General features: G+C 49.1%; 2 protein-coding genes and 1 long non-coding RNA gene across 7 annotated transcripts in view; 1 reads left to right on the top strand and 2 right to left on the bottom strand.

Moving 5' to 3' along the window:
• TEP1 (telomerase associated protein 1) overlaps positions 1-4,709 on the bottom strand; it is a 68,751-nt gene extending 64,042 nt beyond the window's left edge. For all 5 annotated transcript variants that reach the window (XM_064485775.1, XM_010990229.3, XM_031453380.2 and 2 more), the window contains exons 1-2: positions 4,521-4,709; positions 803-1,459 (exon numbers count right to left, since the gene is read on the bottom strand). In XM_064485775.1, the coding sequence (XP_064341845.1) occupies positions 803-1,435 (633 nt within the window). In that variant the 5' untranslated portion in view covers positions 1,436-1,459; positions 4,521-4,709. The remainder of the gene's footprint in view (positions 1-802; positions 1,460-4,520) is intronic.
• A 6,471-nt stretch (positions 4,710-11,180) lies between these two features.
• Positions 11,181-17,859, bottom strand: KLHL33 (kelch like family member 33). The gene is made up of 5 exons (XM_010990227.3): positions 17,695-17,859; positions 16,637-17,408; positions 14,124-15,048; positions 13,841-14,008; positions 11,181-13,735 (listed from the first exon to the last, which is right to left on the bottom strand). Exons 1-5 carry the CDS (start codon positions 17,761-17,763, stop codon positions 13,183-13,185), a joined length of 2,487 nt encoding a protein of 828 aa, XP_010988529.2. The 5' UTR covers positions 17,764-17,859; the 3' UTR covers positions 11,181-13,182.
• LOC116153481 (uncharacterized) lies at positions 16,280-18,062 on the top strand. Its single transcript, XR_010380898.1, has 3 exons — positions 16,280-16,550; positions 17,181-17,728; positions 17,878-18,062. It is a non-coding gene; the product is annotated as an uncharacterized LOC116153481 (long non-coding RNA).
• The last annotated feature ends 1,133 nt before the right edge of the window (positions 18,063-19,195 follow it).

The following is a 19,195-nucleotide window of genomic DNA, read 5'->3' on the forward strand; positions in this document are numbered from 1 at the left end:
TGGGGCCCCTCACAACACACCTCCTGAGATGCTATTAAGGTATTCTGGACTCAGAAGAACAAGGGCCAAGACCCAGATCAATCCCCCAGCAACAGCGAGCTTACCCTCTATGAGCCTCAGCCTCCTCATCCCCTGGCACCTACCTGATGGGGCACTTAGAAGATTAAATGGGATCATGTGTGTACGACTCTTTGCAAATTGCAAAGCCCTAAATAAATGTAAGATGGCGGTAGTTGTAATCCTGACAATGACCCTGGGAGGTAGATTTTCACAGACCTCATCTTAAAAGTGAGGAAATTAAAGCTTCCAAAGGTTAAGAGTCTCACCCAAGTTTGAATGGCTTATAATTGGCAGAGATAGTAGAGGGCTCAGATTTGCCTTTCCCTCAGTCCTACAGAAGGAATGTGTGTTTGTCTAGCGATCCTGACCTGTATACTAAACATGCTTGGACAGATGTGTACAAGTGGACATGTGTCAGCATGTGCACACCCAGGGTGTAGTGGCTGCATCTCATGCCTTGTAAGATCTCAAAAGCACCAGGCTGACTCTGCTACAGCAATATCAGGCTGGCTCTCCTCCCGAGGAGAGGTGTTCTAAAAACAAAACCTGTTTTTGCTCTCTGTCCAGAACATCTGAACTGGATATGCAATAAGAGTAACAATGCTGATGAAGACAGCCTTCAGGTAAAGGGCACCTTGGGAAGAGGCTCTGAGGAGAGAAGGTACACAGACACCGAAAGCCAGCACCTAGCGCCTCTAACAGACGTGGCTGAAGTGAAGACAAGTGCCATGGGCGATCTTACCAAAGCTGCTTCCTGAGCTTTCTCTGGAGCAGAGACGGATTTCAAAGCCCTGGGGCAGGTCAGGAGGCCCTGTTCCTCAGAGAGGCACTGAGCCCTCGAGGCTGGAGGCTCAGAGCGCAGGTGGTTGCTGGTGTTCAGGCTACACAGATCAGTTTGTACCAGGTGAGATACCTGGAGACACCGGAGAAAGGGGCTGGCAGACACAGGGAGTGCGGCCAGGCACCGGTTCTCCAGGGAGAGGATGTCTGAGTGGGCAGATACATGCCCATGTGGTGTCTTCAGGTCAGGAACTGTGGCCAGGCACCGGTTCTCCAGGGAGAGGATGTCTGAGTGGGCAGACACATGCCCATGTGGTGTCTTCAGGGTCTTCGGGTCAGAAAGTGTGGCCAGGCACCAGTTCTCCAGGGAGAGGATGTCTGAATGGGCAGACACAAACCCATGTGGTGTCTTCAGGATCTTCAGGTCAGGAAGTGTGACCAGGCACCGGTTCTCCAGGGAGAGGATGTCTGAGTGGGCAGACACACGCCCATGTGATGTCTTCAGGGTCTTCAGGTCAGGAAGTGCAGCCAGGCACTGGTTCTCTAAGGAAAGAATGTCCCGGCAGGTAGACACACACCCTTGGAGTTGCTCCATGGCTAGATCCCAACCAGTGTATGCCTAGAAGGAGAGAAAATCAGGTGATGAGCAACTGGCTGTGTTGGGAGTGCATGTGTACTGGGACTACATCTTTCCTGTAGCCCTCCTGGTAATGCCGGTGACCTGCAAGCAGAGAACAACCAATATTTGTTCTTCTAGGGCTGGGTTCATTCCAAGGACTTACCCGGGGAGTATTCTATAGGGAGTATACTAAGGAAGAGGAATAGGGAAAAGGTAAGGAAAAGCTTAAGAGCAGGGAAATTAAAAAAAAAAAAAAAAAAAAAGAAAGGAAAGCAAGGGCTTGGAGGAAAGGAGTATGTCTTCTCATGAACGGGTATCAGTATGACCCCAACTCAGCACAGGGGCCATACCTGTAATCTGGACTCTCGATTCTTAGCTCCAGAGAAACAAACATTTTGATCAAGCTGTCTATACTCACCACCTCAAATTCCTTGCCTCCTACTCACCCTTCAACCAACTAAATGGGATTCTGTCCCCACTATTCCTGCAAGCCTGTCCTCTTGGGTAACTAACGGAATTCTTGTTACTACAAGAATAGATGTATCTTGGTCCTTATCTTACTTCATCTCTCAAGTAGACTATGACACTGTGACCATTCTCTCATGGAAACTCTCTACCTTTGGCTTCTGTGGGGCTACTGTCTTAGTATTCTTCTTACAACTCTGACCACACCTTCTTGGGGGTTCCTTCTCTGCCATTCCGTGAAGGTTGATCCTCCTTAAGAGTTATTTTCTAACCCTTCTATATACTTTCTCAGGATGGTTTCACCCACTCTGTTGCTCCAGATAACACTTCTATGCTGACAACTCACAAATTTCTTCCTTGCCCTTGATCTCATCTGAGCTTCATACTCATTTATCCATTCCCCTGTTGGACATCGCCACTTGGATAACTCAAAGGTACCCCAAATTCCATAGATCCCAAATCTATCATTTTTCTACCTCTTCCCCAATTCCACTCCCCCCTCACTGCCCCCTCTGCTTACAGGGGTTTGGAGTAAAACAGGCTTGAGTTTGAATCCTGATGGGACTTTGGGCTAGTTACTTAAATTCTCTGTGCTGCAGTTTCCTACAAAATTGAAATAAACACCTACCTCACAGAGTTGCTACAGGAATAAACAAGAAAAAAAATATATTAAGCACTCAGGGTAGTACCTGGTACTTAGTAAGCTTTCAATAAATGGAAGCTATTGTTATTTGTTGTCTTTATTATTATCCAGTAAACTACGAAATCCTCATGATTCTTCTCCCTCAACGTCTCTGAAATCTACCCAGCTCTCTCCATTTTGCCTGCGACCACCTTTGCTGCAACCCTCCAATCCATGTGGCATACGCTATGTAGATCTGCCTGAATGAGCTCCCAATACATACCCCAGCTACCGTTTACAACATCACCTTGTTTATCTTATCATGGTAAAAAATTTTATCTAGTTAGCTTATTTTCCTACTTGTTCACTGTTTCTCCTTGCTAAAATAAAACTCCCCGAGGGTCAGGGCTCCTTTGTTTTGTTCACCTCTGTCTGCCCAGCATCACACACGGAACCTGGCTTCTGATCTCCCAGCCTCATCTCTTACTGCTGCTCCCATCTAACTTTAAGCTTGAACCATACAAACTCTTTTTAGCTTACGAATTTCCAAAGTATCTCTTGACTCTCAGCTTTTGCACAGGCAGATACCTGGAACACTCTTCCTTCTACCAAGACCACCCCTTTCCCCCAACCCCTCCTGTACTAGGACAAATTCTACCTTCCTCTCACTCTCAAGGCCTCAGTTTAATAGTCAGTTCCTCCAAGGAGCCTCAGCTGACACCCAGCCCCAAGTCTGGTACTTCTACATTCACACAACACTGTACCCCCTCTCTCACAGAACACATCCCGTGTGTAGTTGCCTGTCCGTCTGTCTTTCATCCCACCAGACTATAAGTTCCTGAGGACCAAGGCCCTTTAGCCTTGTTCACCACTGTTGCTACAATGCCAGTCAGTGGGATTCAGAAGCTTTTGAGAATCTGGTGAAAGCTATGGCACTTTTCCACAGAAAAACATGAGCATATACTATTTTGCACTCAATTTTGAGGGAGTCCATCCATGGATCTTCTAGAATCTCCATTAACTGCAAATTAAGAAGCCCAGCCTAAGAGAATGCTTGAATTTACATCATTAGGAATGTATGTACTCTCTGATTTGAACAAATGCTTATCTCCTATTTACATTTCAGTGTTTTAGGAATAAGTATGTTAAGTCAATCACTTAATCCTTAATAGGCAAGAGCTTATGGCCAGGAACGTAGAACACTTTCAAGAAGACTTGAAGGGACTGGCAAAATCCAGAACCGGAAAGGACAATGCATATTTCACTGGACATCAGTGCAGGCAAGTGGCATCAAGAATGATGGCCTGTGTGCCCAGTGTCTTTGCGCTATGTAAGTCCCTGGTGAAAGGAATGGGGAATTTCAGAACTGACTCAAGATTTTAAAAAGAAGTCTCACAACAAAATTGAAGTTAGTGTAAAAATACAGTTACATATTTTTTGCACCCTGATGTTTGTGGAGACTCGGCTGACCTACATATAAAAAGTAAAAATCTCTACACATGAAAACTAAAAATCCTCATCACTGGCTCCATTCTCCAGGGATAACCAACGCTAGGATTTATACGAAGAGTTTCAGACACCTATGCATATACAAATGTATGTATAGGTCTATACGTCTCTCCCCCAACAGCCCCCCACCTTTTCTTCTTTATACAAAGAGGATCACACTTTAGACACTATTCTGCACTTAGTATGTCTTGGAGACCTTGCCGTATTTGTTAACACATTAACATCCACCACACATTTAAGCTGGCTATATGATAGTCTACCCTCTTAAGCACAGCCCGGGTTCTGTTACTACAAACAGTGCGCACAGCACCGTCTGCTCGCGGCAGCTACGCTCTCCTTCCAAGGAGCACGAAGAGCAGGGAAGAGCGACCCATTCTCACTTGGTCTCTTCCTCCCTCTTCTGAGTTTTGTCCCCGCGCCCTCCCCTTCCCTTTCCCTCGTCCTTCCCATTTCCCTCTCACGCACCGCGCCCGCTCCCGCAGCGGCCAGCAGGGACCGCGGCGCCGAGTCACGGGGTTACCACCTGGCCGCGCCGGGCCCTTCCCACCGGCCCCGGCTGCCGACCCGGGGCCAGGGCCAGCGGCGGGCGGCGCTCGACCCTCCCCGGAGCCACCCGGGCCTGAGGCAGCTGGCGGTCACGCGGGGCCGCCCGGCTCTGGGCAACAGGAAGCTGGAGCCGGGCTCCGGCCTCCGCGGGTGGGAGGAGCGGAAGCCGGAGGCGGAGCCGGGCTGCGAGCGGGGAGGAGGCTGCGCGCCGCCGGAGACGCGGGGCCGCACGGGCGCGGCCCGCGGGGCGGAGAACGCCGGACACGCGAGGCGAATGCGGTGAGGGCTTGGCAGGCTCTTATGGGGCCTGAGTTTAGTCGCACCCCCTGATCAGTGTGGGACTTCAAAACCTTGTATAGGGATGGAGATATGAAAGGAAATTTTGTGCCCTAAACAAGGTGGCAACGCCCAGGAGTATTTGACAGTCTCCCCATAGCGACTGTGAGGATTTACCAATGTTGCATAGAGTTATTAGAAACAGTGTATTCATCCTTTCTGGTGTCTTTAATTTTTACCCAACTCGTCTTTAACTTGAAAAAGATTTTGGCATGTTCACTGCCGATCTGGACACCTTTTGTCCTGCTATCAAATATGATAGGGCTCTTAATTTATCCGAAAGTTACTTGGTGAAAATAGAAATAAAATGAGACGGAAAGTCTAAAGTAATGGCCCGCAACTAGGAGGGGACACTAAATAATTAAGGCAGAGTAAAGCATTAGAGCATGGCTGTGTCCATCTGGGAGAGATCTCTGGATTACAAAGAATTTACTTGGAGCCATCCTAAATGGCTAATGCAGAACCGTTTCCTGGAAGGTGGGACCAGGTTCAGGAAAGAGAAAAATGATCTTTAGGATGGTAATGCTAGTGCAATTTTATAAAGAACAGGGCCAAACAGAAAGTGGTAGGAGAAACATGCTTACCTCCTGTAAGACAAATTATCTGTCTTCTGGAAAATATCCCTTTTTTAAGGGTGGGTAATAACTGAGCTTCAGCTCAGAATTAGGAGTAGTATCCTGTCTTCTCAGATTTTTGAGCCAGATCCCACCTAACTTCCTTAGATGCCTCCCTTACCACCTACCCCATCAGTCCCAACACTCTTTTCGTAAGAAATATTTTATGTCCCCTTTGTGATGCTGAACTACAACTTATAAATAATGTATTTTAGCTAGACACACAATTTAAAAATTCATAAGATGTCTAAAGAGATATAAAGGAATTGTAGAAGGAAGGTGATTTATTATGAAATACTATATATTTATATATGTAAATATTTGGGCAGGCAGGAAGACACAATGAGGTACTCCGATGCATCCTTCTCACTATAAATCACTTTGAATATAACAGCTGCAAATGCAGCATGATATGGGGATGTTACGATGGTGATTCAAATACCAGGAACAGACCTGCATGATTTTCCAAAATAATTTTTGGCAAATTTTGAAACAAAACAAGGTATAATCATTCCATGATATTCATGGTAGCGTTCCTAGCAAATTTAGTGTATGCATACATTGCCTTGCATTTATACTTAAAAATAAAGTTAGAGCCTAATTACAATGGATTTTCAACTATTCATATGAGTGGCAAGTCATTCAAAGTTATCGGACATGCAGTAATGTCCCTCGTTGTGTGGGAGTGCCCTGCACAGCTGCTGAACGTCTAGCAATCTGAGTCCTGCCCATTAAATGTCTAAGGATAACTCTAATTGTTGTGAGAGCCAGAAGAGAAGAAAAGCCTCCGCAAATTTCTGAACCACCCCTTAAGTGGCAGTACCTCCCATTGGAGGTCTGTCTATAGGGGAAGGGGAGGAATTTAAAGAGGGAACACAAGACCTAGGAAACCTGAAAGAAGAGGCTGTGCAAGGAGACTAGAGCAGGGGCATACTGAGGAGAAGAAGGTGAGAAGAGAGGGGGGTCCACACAGGACTTCCCTTCTGAAGGCCTAAATCTGTAAGGCCCCCTCCCTTTGGAATATACCTTAGATAATTGTGCCAACGTTAGGCCTTCCTACTCCATACCTGCCCAACCAGTGAAAAAACAGCATGTCAAGCATTACCATCCTAATCCAATCAACGCTGAATCATCGGATCTAAGGAGAATGGTGATGCAGGAAGGATAGCAACAAGTGACCTCTGCTTCTTGATTGACCAAGAGGACCTAGAGTTTACTTTCTGGTTACCTGCAACAGCAAGGAAATCCAAGGCCAGCAACGCTTGCACATTGGAACCATTGGAGATCTTTTAGAATTCCAAAACCCAGGCCACACCCCAGACCGATTTAATTACAATCTTCAGAGTAGGGCCCAGGCATCGGAAGTTTTTGAAGCTGCGCAGATGATACTACTGTGCAGACAAGTTTGCGAATCTCTGTCCCAGGGTCTTGCTAATCAAAGTACAGGCTGTGAACTGGCATTAGCATCCCCTTGTTAGAAATGCAGGCTCTTAGGCCCCACCTCAGACCTACCGAATCAGAAGCTATAATTTTACGAGATTCCCAGATTATTCCCACTCACGTTAAACTTTGAGAAGCACTGATCTAGACGAATGGAGTGGGGCCTGGAGTCTGCATTTCCAAACACTGGAGGCCATGCCCAGCAGTCTGTATTTTTTAAGCTCTCCAGGCAATTTTGATACCTGCTAAAGGTTAAAAACCCCTTATTAAAACAGATTTGTTGTCAACCCTCCACCCCCTTGAAAATTTCTGATTCGGTAGGTCTAAGATAGGCCCTGAGAATTTGCATTTCTAGCAAACTCTCAGGTAATAGTGATTCTGATCTTTGATCTGGGAACCACATTTTGAAAACCATTGGTCTAGAATGATTCCCCCAGACAGTAATAGATCGCTAAAGGATATTTCAGTTGGGTTTTAAGGGAGCTGGCTAACTTATCTCTGCCTTGCTACGGAAGAAATCTCTCAACTTTCAGGATGTTTACAAAGTCTAAATTTAGCTTTTCTTTCCAGTGTACAATACTAAATGCACCTTGCAATATTTTTTCCTCTGAGTCCTGCTTTTCTAATCTAGCCACTCCCTTGAGTTGAAGCAGTCTTTCTTCAGATTACTATTGTTGATTAAATTAGGGAGTTTTGCCAATTGAATATCTCTACCAGAGCTGAGGAAGCACTCTGTTCCCCACCAGGTTAACTTTCATAGAGCTTATTTCCAAGTTCTTAGAGGATAACTCACTCTTCCATGTACAGCCTACACCCCTAATTGTTGATCAGTGGCATTAAACTGCAGTTTCCCCACTGATGAGCGTAGTGTCCAGGCTGATGCCTTTCTGGGGTGGAGTGCCTTCCCATCAGCCCTTTAGAAGCCCCTTTAGTAAGGGTCCTCCCACCTATTAAAATTGCTCACCTTTTCTAATCAGTTTTATTCCACCCTTCCTGTCCACCCCAACTCTGAGTCAATTATCTTCTATTAAGCATCTATGTAGTACAAAGGATAGTATTGAAAATGCATAAAACATACCTTCTTCTCAAGGCTTCATGGCCTCATGAAGGAGACAGATGCATGCCAAAGTCACAAAAATACAAGACGGATCATGAGAAGTGCTATATTCTGCTAAGGAACAAACCACAGGATTCTGCGGGGGAGGGACCTTGAGCAACTTCCTGGAGAGAATAGACTTTGAACTGGGAAGGACAGGTCTCTGATAAGAAGCTGAGAGAGGAGTGAGGGCCTGAGGATTATCAAGGCTGTTGGTTTCACCGGATTTTTTTCTCCTTTGTGAATAATTACCTTTAGATTCACAGCTTGTGTTTCTGCTCAGTTTAACCACTGCCAGCTTCAAAGAATCACACAAGCAGTGAGGTATGGACAAGCACCTTTTCAGCGGCATTTGGCATCTCAGAGGAGCCCTTCTGGACCATCTGAAAGGTGCAGCAGCCAATCAGCAGGCGGGTTACAAGAAATTCAGTGTGGAACTCTTCCCCCCAGGCACTCACAAGAGGCACTACTAAGAGATCATCTGATTGTAAGACGTGTTCTAGTCCCTTTTCTAATTCAATACATTCTCAAGCTATAGTTTTTTTTCATTATTCTAATCAGAAATACAGTTGCTATAGCTTGAATCATCGGCCATAATAATAATACCATAAACATCTATCTTTCATATAAAAAAAATCTTGCCGCAAATGACATATACATGTATTCATGAATATATATACATATGTATCTATCTTTTAATATTTGTGTTAGCAGAAGGTGTAATAAGTTCACACTTCTCCAGCTATGATCCCTTGAGCCCAAGAGTTAGCCAGGATTTGGAATGTAGTCTGTGGCCCTGAAAGGGTAATCATGACTGTCCTGCCTGCAGACCTAACCTGTGATGTTTGTCCAGACAGTCTCTTGGTTCTAATGTATAGATATGCCGCTGGAAGACTCCTGTCATTGAAAAGCCTTCCTCTTCATTATCTAGTCTGCCTTGGCTTCCTATACTGCGTAAGGAAGAGTTTGAATTACATAATCTCCAAAATCTCTTCATTTCATGGCTCAATTAAACAATCTTTCCATTCAGTTTTTCGCTCTTTTGGCTGGACATCATTGCTGCTTCTATATCCTGGACTGTCGGTCTGGATAAATAATGGTGCTTGGTTTTGCAGCTAGTAGGATTTTCATGTGATTTTTACCCTCCCATATGTATTTTTTAATCTTTAACCTTTTCTGGTCAGCTTTCCAGATGCTCAGGGCATAATATATATAATGCATTTGACTAGAGAAAGTTTTGGGAGAAGAGACCAGTTAGGTTTCTATTTCAGTAGATCAGAATTCCATGATGAGTCAAGTGAAGAAAAAGATAAGGCGAGAACAAGCTCAAGATGATGACATATCTCTGTGTCTAGGAAAAAAGGGAAAATGATAGTGCCAAAAAGCATGATGAGTGTGAACTAATGATAGTGGGACATCCAAGTGGAAGTAAGAGCTGCTTAAAAAAAACAGTCAGACTAGATCCCAGGTGAGTCCTGAAGGCTCAGGATAGGGGAGAGGCGAGCTTTCTGAAGAGGAGCATGAAGCAAAGTAAAAGAAGGACATGAACAACCCAGAATTAGGCATAGGAGACTCATATAGTCCAACATGCTTACTGGCACTGACCAGTAATCTGCACCCTCAGTCCTCTCCAGTGCCTGACTCAACCTTGGAAAGATGAGCGTGATAGTAGAAATTCCACCCTCACCCACGAAGGAGGTTGAAGGAAAAGTGTGGGGGCAGCTAGTAGGGGAGTATCTGAAACATCTTGGCTCATTATCTGATTTGTCAAAGCTAAGAGTCCTGCACCTCTACACACCCACCAAACTGCAGCGTAATCCCTGGATTGCCTGCTCTGTAGGAGTGGGTTCTGCCCCAGTTCCTGGTTCTCACTCCACTTCCCTCCTGGGGTCGAAATACTACCCTGAATCTCAGTGCACTTGACCAGGGACCCAACTTGTTACCTGGCCTATCTCAGGCCCCTCTCTCACTGAAGGGTGGGCCACTGGCCAGCATCCTTTTCCTCTCCTCTCACTCCAACCTCAATTTAAAAACAAAATAATGAAAGCTAGAGACTTCTGCCACTAACTCCCCTCATCTGCATACTTTCGGACCCTTGGCTGTCAGCTCCACCTGGGATGACACCACACCCTCTTGGACACTGTGATTTGACTTTCTGCCACCTCTCTGAGTTGGAGAAATAAGAGTAGACCTAGGAGAGTGTGCTGCCTCTGTAGCTGGGGAAGGAGAAATTTTTAGGGTCAGAGCCAGTTTTCAAGTCAGCCAATTCCTGCAGAAAGATGAAGGAGAATGAGGATGGCCTTAGATCATTTGATTTGATGAGAAGTAGATCATGGTAACAATGAGAGGGGGTGGTATCGTAGTGTGGTGGAGACAGTAACCAAATTACAGGGGATTTTGGAGGTTTTTTGTTTTTGTTTTTGCGTTGGAGGCCTGTTTAATGTAGACACTCAAGGCATGGGCAGAGTGGGGAGTGCCCAGGAATTGGGCAGGCAGGTAAGGTGTGGTGTGTGGACCACAGGCCCAAACCTGGCCCCAGGAGGGGATACCAGGCGGTGGGGGCTGGCCTAGGCATGTCAAGGGAAGTACCAGAAGGGTGGCCTAGGCAGGCAGATTCAGCAGGAAATCTGTGGGTGAGCCCTTGAGAAGATGTCTAAGCCAGGTGGTGCTCAGGCCAGAGCCTGGCTCAGGGAGGCCAGGTTGGGGTCTGGCTAGGGGCTCCCAGAGCCCAGGGGCTGCTCACACTGCTGGGGACCTCCTGGAACTGCTGACGGAACTCAAGGCGAGTCTTCAGGTTGGATTCAAGCAGCTTCTAGAGGCAGGCATGGAGGTGCTCATTCTTCTCCTCTAGCTGGTCCAGACAGGAGTTGATCTGGCCCAACATGGAGTTGATGGCAGCGTATTCTGCCTCTCTGAAGCCGTTGTCATTGCATTCTGTGCCAGCCTCCACTGGCACCCCAAAGCCCTGACTGGGGGCACATCGCGGGCTTGAACGCCACAAAGGCCGCTCAACGATGGAACGGTGGTCACACCAACAGCCGGTGCAGGACAGCTTGAATGCTTTTTATAATACAGCAACTCAGACAAGAATGATTCAATCATGGCGAAACCTTTATTTAAGCCTATCTTTGCATACAAATCACAAAGAACAGGTTCACAGAAGTTCACCCTAAAGACTCAATCCTTATAGTTACTCAGTGCTTCCAATTTCCTTCTTCCCTGTCTTCTTTAATCTTTCTTCTCTGTTCTCTCATATATCCTACTTACCCCTCCTCATTTTCAACTATGTTCCTAAACAGAGATATAGAAAAAACAATCTTATTAAAATAATGAAAATCTCAAAAAAAATAAAAGTCAAGCCCCTCCAGACCAAGATGGAGAAAGATGCAAGGGGCCTCCCTCCTCTCACCTTTAGCAGCATGAAAACCTTAATAAACAATGGTGATAGAAAAGGGAAAGAACTGGCCCTTCTTTGCCCTAAGCTGCTCAGGGGTCAGAAGTGGAAATACCAGACAGGAAAGGTTTAGGGAAGTTGTGGAGGGAGGGAACTTACAATTGTTAAGTGAAAGCCATTGTCTTCAGGAAGCTTCCAGAGAAAAGATTAGGCTGGCAAATGGCAGAAGAACTCTCTGAAGAACCCCTGGAATACTGACTTCCCCTTTGCTCTGGAGACACAGGGCACTACCCACCCAACTTGCTTCTTTCCTCTGACTGGAGTGCCTTCCTCCTTTTCTGCCTGGTGAGTTTCTGGGCAGCCTTCAAGATCCAGTTCAAACTATATCCATCTGATGATGCTTTCCCTAACAGAAGCCACCGCTGGGTAGAGTTCCCTTCTCCATCCTCTGAGCTCTCCTGTCTCTAACTATGAGGTATAAGAGAAAGCGGCTCTCGTGAGAGCTACGAGGCAAGTGTCCATCCCTCTAAGTCCACTAGAAAACTTGTATTTGTTTACAAGTTTGTGTGCTGATCAGGAGCTCCCTGACCTTTGGATCTTTAGTACCTCACATAGTACCTGGCACATAGTAGATAATTAATAACTGTGAGGGAGAAAGGAGAGGAGAAAAAAGAGAGGGAAAAAAGGGAAGGAAAAGCAGGGTGAAGGAAGAGAGAGAGGAAGCATCTGACTCAACTTTCCCTGGCTGAGAAAAAGGGAAATGGATTCCCAAACTCTGGAGGAAAGCGAGAGAGGGGAGAACCACTTTTGTGGGGCTTCTCTGCCTCTCACTCTTCTCTCTGCCACTTCCTCTCATAACTTAAGACCTCACACTGCAGCTGTACTGTTTCCCTCCTGCTCCTTCGATTCACCCCAAAGGGAAGGAAAGAAGCCAGTCAGTCTCCTAACTTCATCTACCACATGCCCTCAAATCTTGTTTCATCCTTTTCCCACCACGGGCGCCTCCCTCTTTGCCCTCCTTATCTTCCCCGTGGGCGGCGCTCCCACCTCATCTTCCTGCATCTCGGGCCCCTGCGCTGTGCCCGATCCAGACGGAACTTCCCCTCAGATTGGAAACCAAGAGGCTTTTAGGGGCAGCCTGTGGTGTCTGGCTGAGGGAATGCTAGACTGGGTCTACAGGTTATCTGAGAAAGAACATTGTCATGAGTGTTTGGGTATCTCAGGGATTGGAGAGTAAAGATAAGCAACAATTACAGTCCTTCCCCCACACCCCTCGACTCTTCCACAGATGTCCTTTCCACGTTCTTCTCCTTCTTCCATTGGTCAGAATCATTATCCCAACTGTCCTCTCATGGCCCCTACACCTTGGTACTGATGCTTCTTCACTGTTTTCCCAGAAGAGTGCACTTTGCCCAGCAAAAATCGTGCCAGGGTCCCTAAACCTTGTAGACTTGCCCCTGGGTCTCCTCTCCTTATCTAGGTATTCAGCTGCCTCCCCTCCCCCAACACTCTTTCTCCAGGAATTCTGGAACCTTTTCCTCAGTGAAGATCATATATACAAAAGCGGTTTATGAGTTGTAAAGCACTGTGCTAGAATAAAATACTATCATGAGTAAGGCCTTCTCTTTCTCTGCATCATCTCTGTCCTTCTTCCATGATGTTTCTTATCCCTTCCTCCCCGCATCCACCGATGCTCCCACTTCACCCAGCAGGTTTAGTTTGGTGCCGCATGGGAAGCAAAGCTATGTGCTGCACAGCGGGCAGCGTCAGGATGCAGGCAGGCATCTCAGCCCGGGGCCTCGGCAGAGTTCCCAGGCAGAGCCATCGGCCCAGGCCAGGACAGTAGGCATGGATAAGGTGGGAGGGGGCATAAGTACGGTGGCTGTAGCCCCCCAGAACCAGTAGCTCCCCCTGCACCACAGCACCTGCAGCCCCCACGTGGGGGGAAGGCAGGGGCGTCAAGTGAGTCCAGCCATCAGTCCTTGGTTCATAGGCCTCCACGCTCAGCAGGTCCCCAGTCTCACCTAGCCCACCCGCTACATACAACCGCTCACCCAGAGCAGCCATGACGTGGCCAGCCCGAGGTACCCCCATAGGGCTCAGAAATGTCCCCGGCTTCTCAAGTTTGGGGTCATAGTGCAGCAACGAGGCCAGGTATTGGCCAGTCCCGCTGCAGCCACCGCTCACGTACAACCGGCCCTCCAAAACAGCCGCTGCGTGGGCAAAGCGTGGTGCTGGCAGTGCAGGTGCTGGCCTGAGGGAGAACAGGGCACGCGTCAGGCAACGGTCATCTTCAGCTCTCCTCTTCCCAGTCCCCTAGCTTCTCCCTGATGCCTGAAATGCCCCCTTCCCTGCTCACCTCCAGACATTGACCTCGGGGTTGTAAGTCTCCACAGAGTTGAGGGCAACACCATTGTCTTGTCCGCCCAGGGCATAAAGCAGTCCATCCAGTTCCACCAAGGGGAAAAGGCTCCGAGCCTGGCACAAAGGTGCCACCTCCTCCCAATCCTCTTGACTGGGGTCCCACCTGGACGCAGGGGGTCAAGAGATGGGAATAGTGACCCTGGGAGCCTGCAGTTGGCTGGGCCACCAACCTCCCTCGGCTGCCCACCTTGGGACCTGCCATCCTCAGGGGCCCGTACCTGAGAGTCGAAGCCAGGGTGTTAGAGTTAGTGTAGAAATCCTGTCCCCCACACACGTAGAGTTCACTTCCTGCTAGGCTGACAGCCCCATGCCGGAAGCGCCCTGGGGCAGGCAGGGCAGGCAGCCGTCCCCAATCCACAGTGCGAACCAGTCCTGTGCCGCAGCGAAAGGCCCGGGCCCACCACACTCCTCGGGACGGCTGTCTCACGGCCATGTCTGATCTGAGCCCATCCCCGCCAATCACTACCAGGGCCTGGTCAGGTTCCCTCCGTCTCTCTTGTCCTGGAACCTCAGCCTCCACCATCAGCTGATAGAGCAAGTCCGGGGACAGGGGTGGAGGCAATCCGGCCGCCCGTACCCTCCGTAGCTCCCTGGTAGACATGCGGCCAAAGCGGATACATCGAAGCAGGGCCTTGGCATCTGACTCCTGGATCTCAGGGTTGGCAGCTAGCCAACACCGTGCAGCCACAAAGGCCTCGAACTCCTCCTGCAAATGTAGCTCATCGCTGTCCAGGAGCTCAGCCAGGCAGGCAGCCGGTAAAGAAGGGAAAGTGGAACACGAAGCCACAGCGGGCAGGTGGGTGAGGAGGTAGTGGTGCGCTTTGCTCCAGAGCCTCTCAAACCCAGGGGCTTCAGCCATGGGGATCAGGGTCAGGCAACGAGCAGGGCTGAGGCCTCGTGCCAAGGCTCTCTGGCACAGGGCCAGGCAGGAAGAGCTCTGGTACTGCAGAGCAGCCTGGGCGGCTCTCAGCAGTCCTGACCACCTTGCCCGCACAACCCCGGAGTAGGCATAAGACACGAGGAGTCGCAGGTCCTGGGCAGAGATGGTGTGCAGAGACACCTCTGTGCCCTGGGATTCCCTCATCCCACTCAGGAGCATGGCCCCAAAGAACTCACTGCCACAGGCGAGGGCCGCTCGGTGCACTGCAAGAGGGAGAAGCAGAGAGGGATCTAGAGTGTTGCAAACTACTAGGCACTCTCCCAACCTCCTGACCCCAACTTTGGGCCAACCACCCAAGACCACAGGCCAAACTGTGGTCTACACCAGAACCACACTCAGAGCCAACTGTCAAAGGACTCACAACCACTTGTATTTAATGCCCCTTCTTACTCATTATTTGCTAGAGACACATTCCCACCATTATGTTGGAATATTTCTTAAGGAAGTGTAAGCAGTGATATAAGTATGTTTAAATTCCGAGCCCTAGGGAGAATTTTATGACTATGAAATTTGAAATTCCCCCTCCATCTAGTGCAATCGGAAATGATAACCAACACTTTAGCAATCTGTTATAAGAAGAGACAAGAGAGATGATTTCTCTCTCTTCACCATGAGAGGATCCAGTGAGGGGGTCATCTACAAATCAGAAAGAGGACCCTAACCAAAACATGACCATGCTGGCATCCTGATCCTGGACTTTCAGCCTCCAGAACTATGAGAAGTCAATTTCTGTTGTTAAACCACCCAGTGCATGGTATTTTTGTTATAGCAGCCCAAGCTGACTAAAATAGGATGCTTTTCCTTCTGGGAGTCCCAGAAGCACTTTGGGTCCCAGTAATTCCTCTTACTAAGCAGTAGCCATGCGACTTTGGACATATCTTAAAGTCTGACTTCTTTATCAATAAAGTGTAAGATCTGAACTGGATCATATCTAAACTAACCCCTTTTGATTTTAAACTTTCATGTGTCTGCACTCTGACTCCATTTGCCAAGTCCTATGTGTCATGGATTTGGCTGCATAGAAGGCAATGCATGGCCTGGTGAAAGCAGACTGGGCTAGTGGATGTGGGCTTGTATCCTGGTTATCACCAGTTAACATCTCTGAGTTTAATATTCTTTATCTGCACCTAGGGACAACAGTATCTGCCTCATTAGTTTTCAATGAGAATGAAAAGAGATGGCATGTGTAAAAATCTCTGGTACCCAGTACCTCACTAAGTGTTAGTAGAATCTGAATAATACTGAAGTTATTCAACCCTCTTTTGCTTTCCTGGTGATGAGCAGAGTTAACTTCAAAGTGTCATGACCTGGTAGCAAAACAGTATCAGACCTTGTTCATCTGCTGTAGAATCTACATTTACCATGGTGTCAAACACACTGAGGGGAAAGGACACACTAAATTTTTCCACCTTGTTCTTCTGGCTTTTCCTGTTCCCTAAATAGAAGATGCCAAGAAGGGCCTTAGGTTAATCTCTGCTTGAGTCAGTCACCTCCTGCTTGTTCTACTGGCATGGACTATACCCTCAGCTCCAGCCAGTTGGCTGGAAATTTCTTGTTACTGGGCACAGGAAAAGACTCAGCGTAAATCTATCAGTGCGCCTAGGAAAACAACTCAACTGCGCATGCCCATTCTCAGTGGGTCTGGAGAGGCACCAAAGGCCACCCGAGGGAAATTCTGACTGCAGCAAGGATCAAAATCACTATGGTAGGGATCGAACCATCTGCTGCTTGCACACACCATTCCGGGTGGCGTATGCACCTGCTTTAACGCAATGCCCCACAGGATCTCACCCTGCAGCCGGCAGCCGCCTGCCTCCAGCTCCAGGTCACATCCGATGCCTTCTTGGTACAGGAGCTCGATGCTGCGCAAGTTCTCTCTCAGCTCCTCTGTCTGTCTGGGGTGCTTTGCATCTTCCCGGGCGCTTCCTGCTCCCTCGCGTCCCCACTGGGCTGCGGCCTTTACCCGGGGCGCTCCCAGGGCTTCAGCCGCGACCAGCACATCCCCCCGCGGGGCGGGTCCCAGCACTCCCTCATAGGCAAAGGTCAGCACGGCCTCCCAGGCCCCGGGCGTTACTTCCAGGCTGAAGGTGGGTTGCTGACCTCTGCCGTTCAGCAGCCTATCTCTGAAGAGGCTACTGACTGCGGCCAAGATAACCCGATGCACCCCGTATACTCGCCCCCCTACTGACACCTCTTCATCCAGCAACAATCTCTGCTCCCGCAGCCGCTGTGCCTCCGCGAAAAACTGGCTGGGATGCTCCTCGCTGCGCAGTTCCTCGGGCTCTGCTGTGTCTTCTCCGTCCTCATCCTCTTCCTCCTCCTCTTCTTCCTCTAGGGACAAAGCTGGAGAGGGAAGGCTCCCTGGGACCATTGGCCTGGTGCCAGGCTCTTCCAGAGGAAAGAGGGGCAAATTGGGATCCTCGTCCGGGGACGGGGGCCAGGAAGGGGTTCTCCGGGCTGGCAAAGTGAGGTCAAGGCTGTCCTTCTGGACCGGAAGAGAGGCTTGCTCTGGGTCTGACCGACGACGATCTGTTGAATCCGAGAAGCTCTTGGCCCAGGTTCGCTGGAGGAGAGAGAAGAGGGAGTAAGAACTGGACCCAGAGAGGTCAGAGGAAGCCTTGCCTCTGGACGGGCGACGTGTTAGTTCCTCATCCTACTTCAGTCCCCTCCCCCATCCCAAGGCTCGAGCGTCCAGGCTCCACCGCACAACTAAGAGGTTGACGAGGTGCAGCAAGGCACGCAAGAAGTGTGTGTGTGAAGACTCAGTACCCGGGACTGTACCCCGTCCTTCTTGTCCCCATCCCCGTGGTCACCCTCCCAAGACACCAGCGATCCACTTGCCCTCTTACTTGAGCCTGCTCTACTTCAGACAGCGTGGCTGAGGTAATCGCCCCCGCATCGGGCGTCAGGGCCGGCATCGGCTAATTATAGCCAGCGCTGGCGGGTTAGGGGCTGGGCTCTGGGTGCCCAAACTGCGACACCCAATCCCCTGGCCTCGTCCCGAGATGACCTCCTCCCCCTTCCACTTGTAGGTCATGTCCTGGTGCTGAGTGAGGCAAATTCAAAAGCCAAGGAGAATGCGAATCTGGTGGAGTGAGCCAGGCCAGATAGTCTGCGTTCACTGGACTAGGCTGGAGAGGGTGGATGAAGAGAGCCTGGATTGTGAGAGTCCTGTGGAAAAGCGGGAAGAAAGAGTAAAGTGTGTGCTTTGGGTCAATCCTGGCTTTTGACTGTTGATTTTTCTGCCTACAATAAAGCTGGCACTCTGGAGAGACCAATACTAAAATTCAAACATATCCCCTCTGGTCCGCTGAAAGCAGAGGGGTGGGGTAGAAGGGGGCAGGAGTCAGGGCTAACGGCCATAAGTGACCCAACCCAGAGAGGGGTTTCCTCCCTGTCCCAAGGTGGAGTCAATGGTGAGAAAGCAAACCCAAGCCTGAGTCTTAAGAATCTGGAGGGGTCTAATCCCATTGGTTGCTGGGATGAGGATCAGATAGTGGAACATGGCATGATCCCTGCTGCTGTGGGAACAAGAGTCCTGGACTGGATGGCAGAGCAGTGTGCAAGCATTCTCACTGTTTGAAGCAGGGTACCAACAGCCACTCCCTCTGCCTGGGAGAGCGGCCTTTCTCATCCTTAGACCCTCCTACATCTGGACAATCATGCTTCCCTGCAGTTCCAGGTATTATCATGGGAAAGGAAATTAGAGAACAGGGAAGTGATGCCCCTTCCCTCCCTTCTCCCAGGCCAAGGGTTGCTGGGGGTGGATTTCCTGGCCTGTAAAAAGGCTGGTCCAGGCTGAATAGATTGCCTTACAAGGTGACAACCCAGGAGCAAAGCTGAATTTTTCCTTACACTCATGTGTGTGGGGTGGTGTTCTCATGGGGGAGGGCTGGGAAGGGTGGATTTCTCAGCAGAGCATCCCCTCCAGCTTTCAGCGCTGTCCCTGCTCTCAGCTTGCAGGTACCCAGTGTAGCATCCCCAGCCCTCAGGCTGTACTCCCACAAATGGGTTGACAGAGAAGCAGCCTGTGGTTGTCCTGACTGGCTAAATGGGCAACAGTGACCAGCTTCTGCACCCTCTCCCTGAATTAAGGCATTTCAGATCCTCTTACAGCCTCACTGGGGTGAGACAAGACAGTCAACACCTTGGGCTCCCACCAGGAAGAGGAGAAACCTCTATCCAGCAGAGACAAACCCCAGATTGGCCTCTGCCCTCCCCCATCCTACAAGGACAAGGACAATGGACCCTGCTCTGAGTTCTTTGCCAATTCCATAGTCCTGGGACAGCTCCACCTCAACCACATGTCTCTGGAGGCTCTGCTCGGCTCTGCCATGGTGTGACCCATGC

Source organism: Camelus dromedarius, chromosome 5, assembly GCF_036321535.1.
Source record: "Camelus dromedarius isolate mCamDro1 chromosome 5, mCamDro1.pat, whole genome shotgun sequence".
Classification (NCBI taxonomy): domain Eukaryota; kingdom Metazoa; phylum Chordata; class Mammalia; order Artiodactyla; family Camelidae; genus Camelus; species Camelus dromedarius.

Excerpts from the sequence above, each read along its gene's own strand:
- KLHL33 (XM_010990227.3), bottom strand. The coding sequence starts at position 17,763 with ATGCCGGCCCTGACGCCCGATGCGGGGGCGATTACCTCAGCCACGCTG. Across the intron at positions 17,409-17,694 it reads CTGAAGTAGAGCAGGCTCAA|CGAACCTGGGCCAAGAGCTT; the intron begins GTAAGAGGGCAA and ends TCTCTCCTCCAG. Across the intron at positions 14,009-14,123 it reads ACCCTGGCTTCGACTCTCAG|GTGGGACCCCAGTCAAGAGG; the intron begins GTACGGGCCCCT and ends CCCTGCGTCCAG.